General features: G+C 44.6%; 1 protein-coding gene across 9 annotated transcripts in view; it reads right to left on the bottom strand.

Moving 5' to 3' along the window:
• Positions 1-12,710, bottom strand: part of asxl2 (ASXL transcriptional regulator 2) — a 174,130-nt gene that overhangs the window by 34,620 nt on the left and 126,800 nt on the right. For all 9 annotated transcript variants that reach the window (XM_033021422.1, XM_033021421.1, XM_033021423.1 and 6 more), the window contains 2 exons: positions 7,493-7,607; positions 2,726-2,857 (listed from right to left, as the gene is read on the bottom strand). In XM_033021422.1, coding sequence (XP_032877313.1) covers positions 2,726-2,857; positions 7,493-7,607 — 247 coding nt within the window. The remainder of the gene's footprint in view (positions 1-2,725; positions 2,858-7,492; positions 7,608-12,710) is intronic.

Below are 12,710 nucleotides of genomic sequence, written 5' to 3'. Positions count from 1 at the left end.
CACCGGAGACCCGCGAGCTCCCGGTGTCACCATCCACCGGAGTCGGGTCGCAGCAGCTCGCCCCCGCAGCTCTCCACGCTCCGAAGCTGGCTAGCTCCACGGAGGTAGGTCCGTAGGTCCACAGCTCCCACCGCCGCCCACCGACCCCCAGGCCCACTGCAAGCACGGAGATCCCAGAGACCCACAGCCAGCAGCAACTCCAGCCCAGCCCCGCTCCAACTACAGAGGAACACGTAGGGGCAGAAGCTGATGGTGTGCAAGGTACGTCTTGTTCTTGGGGTGGCGGATGAGGGGGCGCATCTCGGGCTGTGGGCGAACTGCCACTTGTCGCTGTAGCGGCCAAAGATCATAGAGGAGCTCCTCTATGATCTTTGGTAGCGGCCCATCGGGGAGCGGATTCCTCTGGAGTTGGAGGGGGAGGGGGGTATTGTGCTGTTTGATCGCCCCCTGCTATCCCAGGGACAGGGAGACACAGCGGCTTTTTAGACTGATGGGCAATCACTTCCAAAGTTCTGCCCACACAGTCAGTACACTTCTCCTACACTGTATTTCATACAAACATTTATTCTGCAAGAAAAAACGACATTGAAGACTCAAACTCGCGATCGAGTAACTGCCAGGATCAAGGCGCAAACTCGCGACCTTGCGGATATGAGCCGAGCACTCTACCACTGAGCCAGCCATTAAAATCTACGCTAAAAAAATTCCATTCCGAAGACCGACAAATTCTGAATTACGAAAAGTGTCTGGTCCCAAGGCTTTCGGATAAAAGGTTGTGCACCTGTACTGTGATCTTTCCTTATTGCTGCTGGAGTCCCTGAATATCAAATCTCTTTGCTTGTTTTTTTTATCTTTGCTAACATTTTCATTCTTTTACGTCCTGCTTAGAGTCCACACACTGTTCATGTAAAATTCAGTGACTTCCCTTTGGGCAACATAAGTGGAACTGAACCTTATTGAATAAAATATTAAAGATATGAATGGAAAATCATTTCATTGAAAATAATTTATCTTGTCTTTAGGCCAAAATAATCTTTGTTCAGACTATGCAACTGAAAATTGAATTAAAATGTGTTTGAATTGATGTTAAAATCCAGTTCATATTTTCATATTACATAACAATATAGGGGGGCGGCAAATTCCTTGTATGTGTGCATACTTGGCCAATATACGTATTCATTCATTCATTCATAACAAACAATACTTATTTGGTATGTGGGATGAAATGAAAGCACCCATGTCTGGGGTGGGGGGGTAAACCCAGGCAATAATAGGGAGAACATTTAAACTGCATGCAAATTGCACTGCAGGTCACAATTTTGTTGATTGTACCATGCACCGTGGAATGCATTTGCTTCTGGTTCGGATCTTTTGGGGAATTCACATAAGATCTTCTCAGAAAATACTGATAAAACATTCTTGTTTGTTTTGATGTTGCAAACAAACAGCACCCAGTAAAATTAACCCTCTAACTATCGATGACCTGATAGCTTATGTACAAACTTTTTTTAACATGTTTGAAGCCATGCTCGCTTGTAATTTGGTTAAACTGCCAAAGAAATACATACATAAGTTTACCAGAATCATACTGAACTCAGGGCAATTCACACTAACTTCTCTTCAAACTCACTAAATAAATAACTTTGAATGTTGTCACAAGGAACTGCAGATGCTGGTTTACAAAAAAGTCACAAAGTGCTGGAGGGACTCAGCAGGTCAGGCAGCGTCTCTAGATATATGTCGGAAGGAACTGCAGATGCTGGTTTAAGCCGAAGAGACACAAAAAGCTGGAGTAACTCAGTGGGACAGACACCATCTCTGGAGAAAAAGAATAGGTGTTGAGAACCTTTTTCAGTCCGGAGAAGTGTCTTGACCCGAACCGTCACCCTTTTCTCCAGAGTGTGTCCAGATACATGGATAGGTGACATTTCAAGACCCTTTTGTTTTTTATTCCTGGAAATGGAAGCTAATATGGGAAAATGGATTACAATTCAACATGAAAGATGGAGATGTTCATATTACGAGTGCTCATTGATATTTCACACCTAATCTGAACATGGGTTGAAACTATTTTTTTTCTCTATGGTTCGCCATTACTCTCATTACAGTTGCATTTGGTCTGGTATGTTAGCTTTGGCAACCATGCATTTCATATGCAGTATTCCTCTACTTCGAGAAATCATAGTGATTCAAATAAAATTAAAAGCTTTGTTGTGAAATATGCCATTCTGGTATTTAAAAAATAAAAAATAATGAGCATTTTTGTATGTAACATAAAGCTGGACTAACATTTTTAAGTCCCTTAAGGTTGGATATTCTAACAGTTGGCTGTCATTTTTACACAACCCACAATTCTGACAAACATTTTAGTGACCATTTTCCTTTTCCTGGACAAAGTAATTATTCTTGTTAACAAATACTTCAGCCGAGTCAACAATGAAGTTTTGAGACAGCAGGATTGCATTTGCCACTAACTGTGCTGAAGCCTTATACAATAAACATTGTATGCAATGGTTCTTTGTTTCGGTTCCAGGAATGCATTGATCAGAGGGATGAATTGGACTTTCAGCCCTTTCAACTACACTGTTGGTGTGCTACTGCTCAATCATTTGTAACCTAAGATCCATTAACTTTACTGAATATTTTCCTGTGATCCTTTCCTTGATGCTTTCAATTTTTACTGAACATATTGTACATCGTACAAAGAAATGCATTTCAAACTCACTTGCATTGAGCCTCTCAGATCTCTGAGAGGGCTTCCTGCCCAGTCCAGACAGGGTTTGATCCATTTTGCCAGATGCTGATGAACTGCAGGTTGAATTCTGAGAACGCCCATCAGATTGCTTCATTTCCCAGCCTGCGGTGAGAAGTGATATTCTATTTTATGATTTAAAAAATGCTGCATGTCCACAACAACGAGAAAGGACAAATACATTTTTTAAAAATGCCCAAGTCAAAAAAGATCTGGTCTATCTAATGCCTGTGTGCACATGTATCTCTATATTTGCTCAAGGCTGCTCTTTGTTCTCAAGGCATATCATCACATCAAAGAAACCTAGGCCATTTTTATATTATAAAGTTGTTTCAAGATCAAGCTAAATATAATCCCATTGACATCATGGCAGATAATGGTGTTTATTCATATCAATTTTAAAGTCATTGATTTGAAATTCTTTGGCACAGCGCAATGCCTCCATGCCTGAAGCTAATTATCGTAACAAAAATAAACCACCAAACGTAATCAGCTTCTTTATGGACTGTCACCTCCCATATTCATTTGCTGCAGTAATCCAAGCTGTTGAATCTCTTGCATGTAGGACTTCTTGTCCGTTCCATCCCTCTTCTTGTTGCCAATGGCTTTTGAAAGCCTGCTTTTTCTACCGCTATCCCACCATTTCTTTCCTACTGTAATCTAATAAGCGAGTTCGGTATTCCGACTGCGCATGCCCAGGTCAGAGGTCACTAGCTATAAAAAAGTCTTGGCAATGGTGGTGCTGCATTGTGTGCAGGCTTGTGTTTCGGTCGTAGTCGGGGTTGGCTCTCCGTCGTTGTGGGTGCTGTTCAGTTGCTGTTGGGCCATCCCCGTCCTCTCCCCAGTGTCCCGTCCCTGTCCGGAGGTGTCCGGGGTGGCCCTGGGCTGGCGGGACGGCCCCGGACTTGCAACCCCTGCTTTATCCGCCGGGTTGGCCCCAGCAGCCCTCCACCTCCACCCCCCTCCCATCAGTCCAACACCGAGATCATGCTGAAGATGGGCAGCCACCGGCCCTTCTCGAAGACGGACGACTCGGAGCCGCTGCTGCTGGAGTCATCCTGGTCGGAGAGAGAGTCTGCGGACGGGCTCCTTCCGGACATGGACAGGCTGGGCGCCCGCTTGAGCTACAGGTTCTGTTGGTGATGGTGATGCTGGTGACAGCAGCAACTCCTCCCTCTCCATTGCCCAGCCCCAAGTCCAGAGTCCGTGCCAGCTCCAACTCCAGGTCGGGGCTGAAGGCAGCCCGCAGCACGGCCTAGTCTAGCTCCAGGCAGAGGAGGCTGAGCCCAGGCTAGAGCTCTGGCGCAGGAGAGGCCGAGGCCCTCGCTCCTCCTCGGGGTTGTGGGTGAAGTGGCAGCGGGTACCGTAGGGGCAGAAGCTGGTGGTGTGCAAGGTATGGCTTGTACTTGGGATAGCAGCTGAGGCCGTGGGCGAACTAGAGCTTGTCACCGTAAGGCCCATCGGTGACCGGGTTCCTCTGGAGTTGGCGCTGGCTGTGGTTCTGTGGTTCTGGGGCCGCTGGTGTTGTTGGTCCAGGCTGTCGGCTGGCCCGGCGGGAGAGGCTGAGGTGAACTGGGGTTGGCGCTTCTCCGCGCTGGGCCTGGGGGCTGGTGTCTCGGTGGTCCGGATTTCTCCGGCCGCCCCCCGGGTGGGGATGGGACACTCGAGTGAGGGGGGGTGGGGGGAGACGGGGACCGGGGACGGTCCAGTGGCGGTTCGGCAGCGCTTGCGGTTCACCCCTCCGCCCGGACAAAAAAAAAAAATCGGACCCAAACTATACTCACTGAACCTACAACGCTTTGTTCGATTTTAGTTTATATTTTAATTTTAATTTATAGCGTTCTACCTTTGACACATCCCATGATTCCTTGCGTTTTTCGGAATCCCGAACTCGCTTATTGCATTTCTGCTCACAAATCCCTCGATCGAGTCTGCAACACCTTGACCCCCCCCAATCCGATCTGGTCACGTTTCTGATCTCATAAGGTCACAAAGAATAGGAGTAGAATTAGGCCATTTGGCCCATCGTGTTTGATCTCTCCCTTCTAACCCCATTCTCCTGCCTTCTCCCCATAACCTCTGACGTAATCAAGAATTTATCTATCTCTACCTTAAAAATATCCACTGATGCACAGCCTTGTTCTCCTTCAAACATGCTTGCAATTCCACCAGCGCCCTGGACCCTTTCCATCGAAACAAGTCAGGATCGAAACCGGTTCTCTGACCGGCCTCAGAGGGTGGCACGGTGTCGCAGCGATAGAGTTGCTGCCTTATGCCGTTTTATAAATCTTTTTGCCTAATATCCTCTATTCACTCTGCAAGACCTCATATCTTTTTCACATCGATGTCATTTGTGCCAATGTGCACAACGACTTCAGGATGCTCATCCTCCCCCTTGAGAATGCTCTGCAGCCGTTCTGAGACGTTCTGGACCCTAGCACCGGGGACGCAACACACCATTGTGGAATCCAGTTTGGGATTCTGTCTTCTGTCTGTCCCTCTAACCACCACATCTTCTATCACTATAGCCCTGTTTGACTTCAGTGAGTCTCAAATACAGTTGAAACAATGGTGGAAGCTAGTTCAATTATAACATGGTTCTAGATCAGTACTTGGAGGTGAATATTTATTGGTTATGGGGAAGGAGGAGTGGGACAGCAGGGCAGTTCAACAAAAATCTACACAGGCACAATCGGCAGAATGGCCTCCGTCTGCACTGTGTCGGCCTGGAGTGATTTTTGCATCATGTCCTAAAGCCATCCACTGGAATCATACAGAGTTCATAATTTTCCATTCATTAGTTTTAATGGATAAAATAAATAGTTTGTGATTTCAGTCATGTGCTTGCAATGTGTGCTCCATGTACAGAGGCAAAAGATTCACCTTAATTTATAACAAGACATTTAGCTCTGACAGCAACCTCTATAATACTAAAACTTTGTCTTGTGGTGGCTGTGTGTATGTGTGTGTGGCTGTGTGTGTGTGTGTGTGTGTGTGTGTGTGTGTGTGTGTGTGTGTGTGTGTGTGTGTGTGTGTGTGTGTGTGTGTGCGAGAGAGAGAATCTGGTTAATTTTCCTATTTTCCTCCAAACGCTAGGCCACAGCCTTCCCATTTTCACCCATTCTACTCACATCTTAGCCGTCCAGGCGATAAACATCTTCCCGTCGCATGCCAACCTATATTTCCGAACTTTTAAATCATTTGATGTTTTAAAAACAGCCCGAAAACTCACCCATTTCAGAAAAAAAACCCTAGTGACTCGCAAGACAGGACAGGGCACTCCTGGAGGGAGGGGCACTCCAGTGCACTAGCGTGGTGGCGGCTGCCAGCACCCGACTCCCGACGGGGAGGGTGGTGCTGGAGCTGGAGTGAGAACCAAGTCCGGGGCTTGGGTGGGGCCGTGACCAGGGCCGAAAAAGAAGCCGCCACTGGAACCAAGGACGAGCCTGGGTCCGGGGTCAGGGACGAGCCCATAGGAGCCCAGGCAGCGGCCGAGCTGACAGCTGGAATACGAGAACCAGGCTGAGTTCCAGGCCTTGGCGTAGGTCCTGGGGCAGGGAATGGGAGTGAGGGGAGGAGGATGGAGGAAATGAGGAGGAGGGAGATGGGGTGTGGAGTGTGGTGGCAGAGGGAGATTGGCGGAGGATGGAGGAGGGAGATGCCCCTCACTCCCACCTTCTCTACCCCCTCCCTCTCGCCCCATCCCACTCTACCCCTCTCTACCACCCCCCCCCACTCTACCCCCTCCCTCTCTCCCTCTAACCCCTCCCTCTCTGCCCCTCTCCCTCTCTGCCCCCTCCCTCACTGCCCCCCCACCCTCACTACCCCCTCTCCCTCTCTACTCCCCTACATCTCTACCCCCCTCCCTCTCTACTCCCCCTCCCTCTCTACCACACTTCCCTCTCTAGCCCTCCTCCCTCTCTACCCTTCTCCCTCTCTAGGGATTGAAGAGGGAGGGTGAAGAGGAGGAGGAGGGAGTGCTGGGGGATGAGGAGAAATGAGCCGTGCCTGCGCAGTTGGGGGCTATGCGTGAGGTTTCATTGGGACAAAAGACAATAGGTGCAGGAGTAGGCCATTCAGCCCTTTGAGCCAGCATCGCCATTCAATATTGTGTTGGGGGAACGGCCTGCGTTGCGGGAACGGGTGAGTGGTGGAATCTTGCGTTGGGGGGAGCATACTTGGTCTAGTTTTCTTTAAAAGGCATGTTTAACGCAACAAACTGTCATGGAATTCAACCTCTTGGAGGTCAATTTTGGATCTTAATTTAGTTATTGCTGAAAGTAAAACTCGTAAAACTGAGCTAATTTTGGTTACTAATAACTTCATAGCAGGTTTAAGGCATACAGACTCACTCTTTCGCATTGTTTAAAACTTTGCACCTGCATCAATTTAGATCCCACAGCTTGCAGACGAAGGTCGCATTAACAAACACAATGCATGATTGAGAGCATACATTCATTATACTCTCAAAACAGCATCAACAAAACAGCATTTGACCTATACATTATTGTTCAGAGATCACAAGCTTTAGGTTAACAAATGGTCCTCTTCTATTCACTGTTTTTGCATACTTAATTGTTACTTTAGCTGGACATTTTATATGTAATTTCTGTTGAAACACATAAATAAACCATATGGGGGAAAATAATTAATTCAGAAAGAAAATATACATAATACTTCACTTTTTGTTACGCAAAAAAAGAAATGTCTATCTTTGGGAAATAACAGGGTAAAGCATACCAATCTTTGGCCCTCCTTGGTCAGTTGCTTTCACAGACTTCAGCAACAGCCTTGGGTTGGAGGAGACTGTTAAACCAGGACGGCACTGTTTTCTCTGCTGCTGCTGTTTCAAAGCCTGAGGGCAGATAAAGAGTTGCCACTGGTCAATTAATACGAACAAATACATTAAAGAAAACATACCAATTTATCTTCTGAAATGATAAAATAAAATATCATAATTGTCTTCAACTTGCCTGACAGATTCAAAAACATCAAGGGTTTAAGGCAAAATATGGATAGAAAATTGTTAATTAGATACAAACACATTCCAATTACAACATATAACTATAAGCATCAATTTTAAACTAATTACAAACTCCAGTGTGTGCACGAAGGAGTGCAAAGTTTAAGTACTTTGATTGACCTGAAAAGATTGACCTTAAAAACGAACAAAATAAGAAAACAATATTTCCTTTGCACCCAGGGGTAATAGTGAAAAACACCAAGTACTACTGAATTAAGATTTCTCAAATTTGTCGATGTGAATTCACGATAAGCAATTCCATTTACAGGTGCACAACCTTTTATCCGGAGTTCCGGAAACCGAAAAGTTCCGAAAACCGGACATTTTTTCCAGGGTGTATTCTGCACACCAAAGCTCGCGTTTGGCACCAAACTTGACCCGAAATGACCCATGGTCAACCCAGGTCTGTACTACTGTAGCGGCTACCTCCTCCCCGGAGACCCGGGAGACACTTAAACATCTGTAATTCATTGCTTAAATGTTAGTCAGTTAGTTTGCAGGGCTTTTATGTGAAGGGGGGCGCCGCCCGTGGCCGGACGCCCGCAGCCCCAGCTCCGCGATGTTGTGAGTCGGCGGCCACAGCGCTCCGGAGCTTACCGCACGGCGACCCGGTAAGGCATTGCCCGCTCCCCGCTGGTATCCCAGCGCTGCGACGCCACCGACTCCCAACATCGCGGAGCTGGGGCTGCGGGCCGTGCTGGATTTGGAGCACCGCGCAGCCAGGGGTAGAGTTGCCGGGGTCGGAGCTCCAACCGGCGCTCCCGCTGCCGGACGCCCGCAGCCCCCAGCTCCGCGATGTTAGGAGTCGGCGGTCACAGCGCTCTGGAGCTTACTGCACGGCGATCCGGTAAGGCATTGCCCGCTCCCCGCCTCTCCGACCAGGTAGGGGACTAATAATTAAAGTTTCCCCCTTCACCACCCCCCCCCCTCCCCCACATAAAATCCCTCCAAACTAACTGACTAACATTTAAGCAATGATTTACAATGATTCCCCGGTCTCCGGGGAGGAGGCAGCCGCTCCAGACTTTTCAAGCCGCCCGCGCTACCTACCTAATCTACGCTAAAAATCTTCCATTCGGAAATCCGAAAAATTCCGAAATCCGAGAAGTGTCTGGTCCCAAGGCTTTCGGATAAAAGGCTGTGCACCTGTATCATGTTTATATGCGCAAGTGTTGGCAGTTATTAAAAATTCCATTTCGATAATCAATTTGAATAACAGACAAATTTTGTTGGTAAAATATGAAATTAGTTGGAACAATTAGTGATCAGCTCTTCCAGTAAGTGTGCACATTGTACATCAGAAATAACAAATGGCCTCAATCATGCTCATTTAAATGACTCAACGCATTGGTTAAATAAACTGCATAATTCCTCATTATGAAGAGAACCTGAGAACATTATTTCTCCAGTGGGATAATATGATCTCCCAGAATGTTTATAATTCTGGCATTTAGTCGAATCTCAAAACTGCATGTTAACTGCAAAAGATATTTTTGCTGATTTCATTGTGCCATTGTTTTTGTCCACTCAACTACAAGGACTCAAACATTTTTCAACCTATGACCGTGAAAATATGTCAAGTCAACCTGACAGCCTTATCATGAATGGAACTTTGCCCCAGAGTCACTCATGAATGTTGTTTCATTCAAATTGAAGCTGTGCAACTTCACGAGGAGTTGCTCTTGGAAAAGGATTTGAAAGACATTTGTAAAGGTACATGGAGAAGGAAAGATTTAGAGGGTTATGGGGCAAAAGCAGCTAGGTGGGACTACTGTAGATGGGAAATCTTGGTTGGTATGGGCATTTGAGCTGAGGGGCCACTTCCATGCTATATGACTTCATGACTCAATATTAACTGTAACATATAAACAGGGGAAGACATCACAAATATAACATCTACCAATGATATTTATCCTTGCCAAAAAACTAATTTTAAAGCTTATTTAAAAAAAAATAATTGCTTTAAAATCTTATGTTACTTTTGATGTTAGTCTAAAACATTCTAGCCACCTTCAAGAGTGTATGAACGTGGATTACATACTCATGATATTGCTCAGTCCTCTCTGCTGACAATGTTGCCTTAAACAGACTACTTTACATGAGATTAACCTGCTACCCGAATACTTGAAAGGAAAAAAACACCAGAACCCAACCATGTTCACTAAAGAAGTAAGTGTTAAAATACATTAACATTCGGTTTATTTATAGCCTTTGAAGTAATCAACATGAAAAAACTTCATTTTGGTTATAGTCCAATAACATAAATTACAGCATAACTATACACTATACAGCTGAAAGCTGCATTTTAAACACACAACTTACTGTGGTGTACAAATGACAAAGTATCAAGTTTCAGAAATCATGGATTCCACAATGTACAAATAGTTTTGGGATCAATGAGTGCCAACATTATAACATTTAATCCAAATGACTATTTTTCATATTCAATCACTGATGGCCAAAGGCCAATTTTGAGTTGCCAATGCCCTTCCTCAACCAAAAAGGTTGCAAGCCAACTGTAAAGCGAAAGGCCTGACATTTTATAGTGCCATTCACAAATTCAGCATATCCTAAAGTGCTTCACAGACAATCAACTTTTCTTGAAATATAATCACTGTTATGATGTAGAGAGGGAGCAACTTTGAACAAGTGTCACACAATATTTTGCCTCCTACTAACAAGGAATGCTATTTAGCATATAAATCATAATATGCTATCTCTTCTGATTTGTTACGGTGCAAGGCTAATATATTTGGGTGGATAGAAGATGGGCTGATTAACATAAATGCCTAATAATGGAGACACAGGAGATGCAGACGCTGAATTCTGCAACAGAAAGGGAGATCAGCTGGAGAACTCCGGACGTCGGAGTTCCGATCATCCCGGGAAGAGGGCCTGAACATCGGGCCGCCATAGCGGCGACTGCAAAGGCCGCAATAGGCCCCGACCATGGGCGAACAACAAAGAGGAGGATGACTGAACTTTGTTGCTTTCCCTCACAGTAGGAAACATTGATTCTGCTGTGTGGGGATGTTTATGTTCAATTCTATCGTGTGTTGTGTTCTATTTTATTCGTAGGGCTGTATGGTAACCCAAATTTCACTGTATCAATTGGTGCATGTGACAATAAATGTAAACTTGAAACTTGAACTTGAAAATTATGAAGAAATATGAATTTTATCAAATTGTTAATACTCATAATGATATAATTACTGTCAGATATGGAGGTTTTTCAAAGATGGTATATTATTTTAACTTAATATCAATCTGAATTTTGAAGTTAAAACTAGTCTTCTGGCACAATATGAACAGACCAAATGATATGAAATATGATATGATATTAAGTCAAAATATTGATGTATGTAAAGGAACAAAACATTGGATCACTGTAGTATTATTAAAATCAATATTTAAAAATAATTGTTCTGGTAAGCAAGCGTCGTAACATTTATCTGAACACAAGCTATAATAAATCCTTGCCAAAATCTAATGCTGTGTCTTCTGTTGGTCGCAGTTATCAGTATTCCATCTTGGATTCAATAGAAATCAGAGAAACGGGGTAGGGTGTGCTCAATAAATATGCCCACAGGATGCCATAACCGAAGGACAGTACTTTGCTTTTAGTCAAAAAGGTCCCAATACATTGTTATTGGTGTCTATGGTGGATTGTAGTCCTATAAACTGCATGTTGCTTAAGGGCCAGGCTGCATAATTGAATTCATACATTTTATGTTTCAAATTTGTCATCAAATTTTGATCAAAACACAAAGTGCTGGAGTTACTCAGCGGATCAGGTGGCAACTGTGGAGGGAACGAACAGGCAATGTTTCAGGTCGGGGTGAAGAGGATCTGAAGAAGGGTCCCTGGCACTTTGTGTTATGCTTGGAAATCTTTTAAATTGATAGTAAGTTTTTAACAACTTGGAACTTTACTTTTGTCTCTACACAGAGATGCAAGTAACTGTAGATGCTGGTTTACAAAAAAAAACACACAAAGTGCTGGAGTAACTCAGCAGGTCAGGAAGCATCTCTGGAGGACTTGTCTACGTGATGTTTCGGGTTGGGTAAGGAGAGTCCCGATCTTAAACATCACCTATCCATGTCTTCCAGAGATGCAACCTGACCTGCTGAGTTAGTTAATTAAGTTTATTGTCATGTGGACCGAGGTACAGTGAAAATCTTTTGTTGCGTGCTAACAAAAGCTTCAGCGGAAAGACAATACATTATTACAATTGAGCCATTCAGTGTACAGATACATGATAAGGGGAATAATATGAAACATTTAGTGTGAGATATAGCCGGTAAAGTCTGAACAAAGTTAGTACGAGGGTCTCCAATGAGGTAGATCTCAGTTCAGGACAGTTACTCCAGCATGTGTTGTTTTAGAATAGTACATCACAAGAATGTATGTGTTGAACATGATGCTAAGTTAAACTAATGCACTTCAAGAGCCTCACACCACCTCTTTCTTGATCTCAAACTGCGTCAGCATATTAGTATTCACCACAGTGATCTCACTGTCCTCCACATCCTTCTCCTTGGTGAAAACAGATGCAAAGTACTCGTTTAGTACCTCCCCCAATGTTAAAACTATTCAGAGTAGTAGGAGGAGAGTACATACATATAAGTTTTCAACAACAACATTCTCATTCAACTCATGGATAAAATATTTTGTCAGCTTCACTCACAAGGCAATGATGCACTAAGGACTCAGCATTGCTTCCATTTGCTTCCCTTTCCAATTCCAGGGGATTTCCCTGGGGAATAGCAGAGGTGGACTTTCTTGGTTCAAGGGAGCAATCCTTTACTTCGGTGGGAGAGGGGACCTCTGTTGGATTGGAACTCTGAATTGTCTTTGTCTTTTCCAAAGGCAAAAAGAAAAGAAAACTAAAACCATGAGAGCACTCATACATGTCCAACCCATGAAAGTAGAAAT

Source organism: Amblyraja radiata, chromosome 5 (genome assembly GCF_010909765.2).
Source record: "Amblyraja radiata isolate CabotCenter1 chromosome 5, sAmbRad1.1.pri, whole genome shotgun sequence".
Taxonomy (NCBI): Eukaryota; Metazoa; Chordata; class Chondrichthyes; order Rajiformes; family Rajidae; genus Amblyraja; species Amblyraja radiata.
The sequence above is the reverse complement of the archived record's forward strand: the minus strand, read 5'-3'. Positions and strand labels throughout refer to the sequence as shown.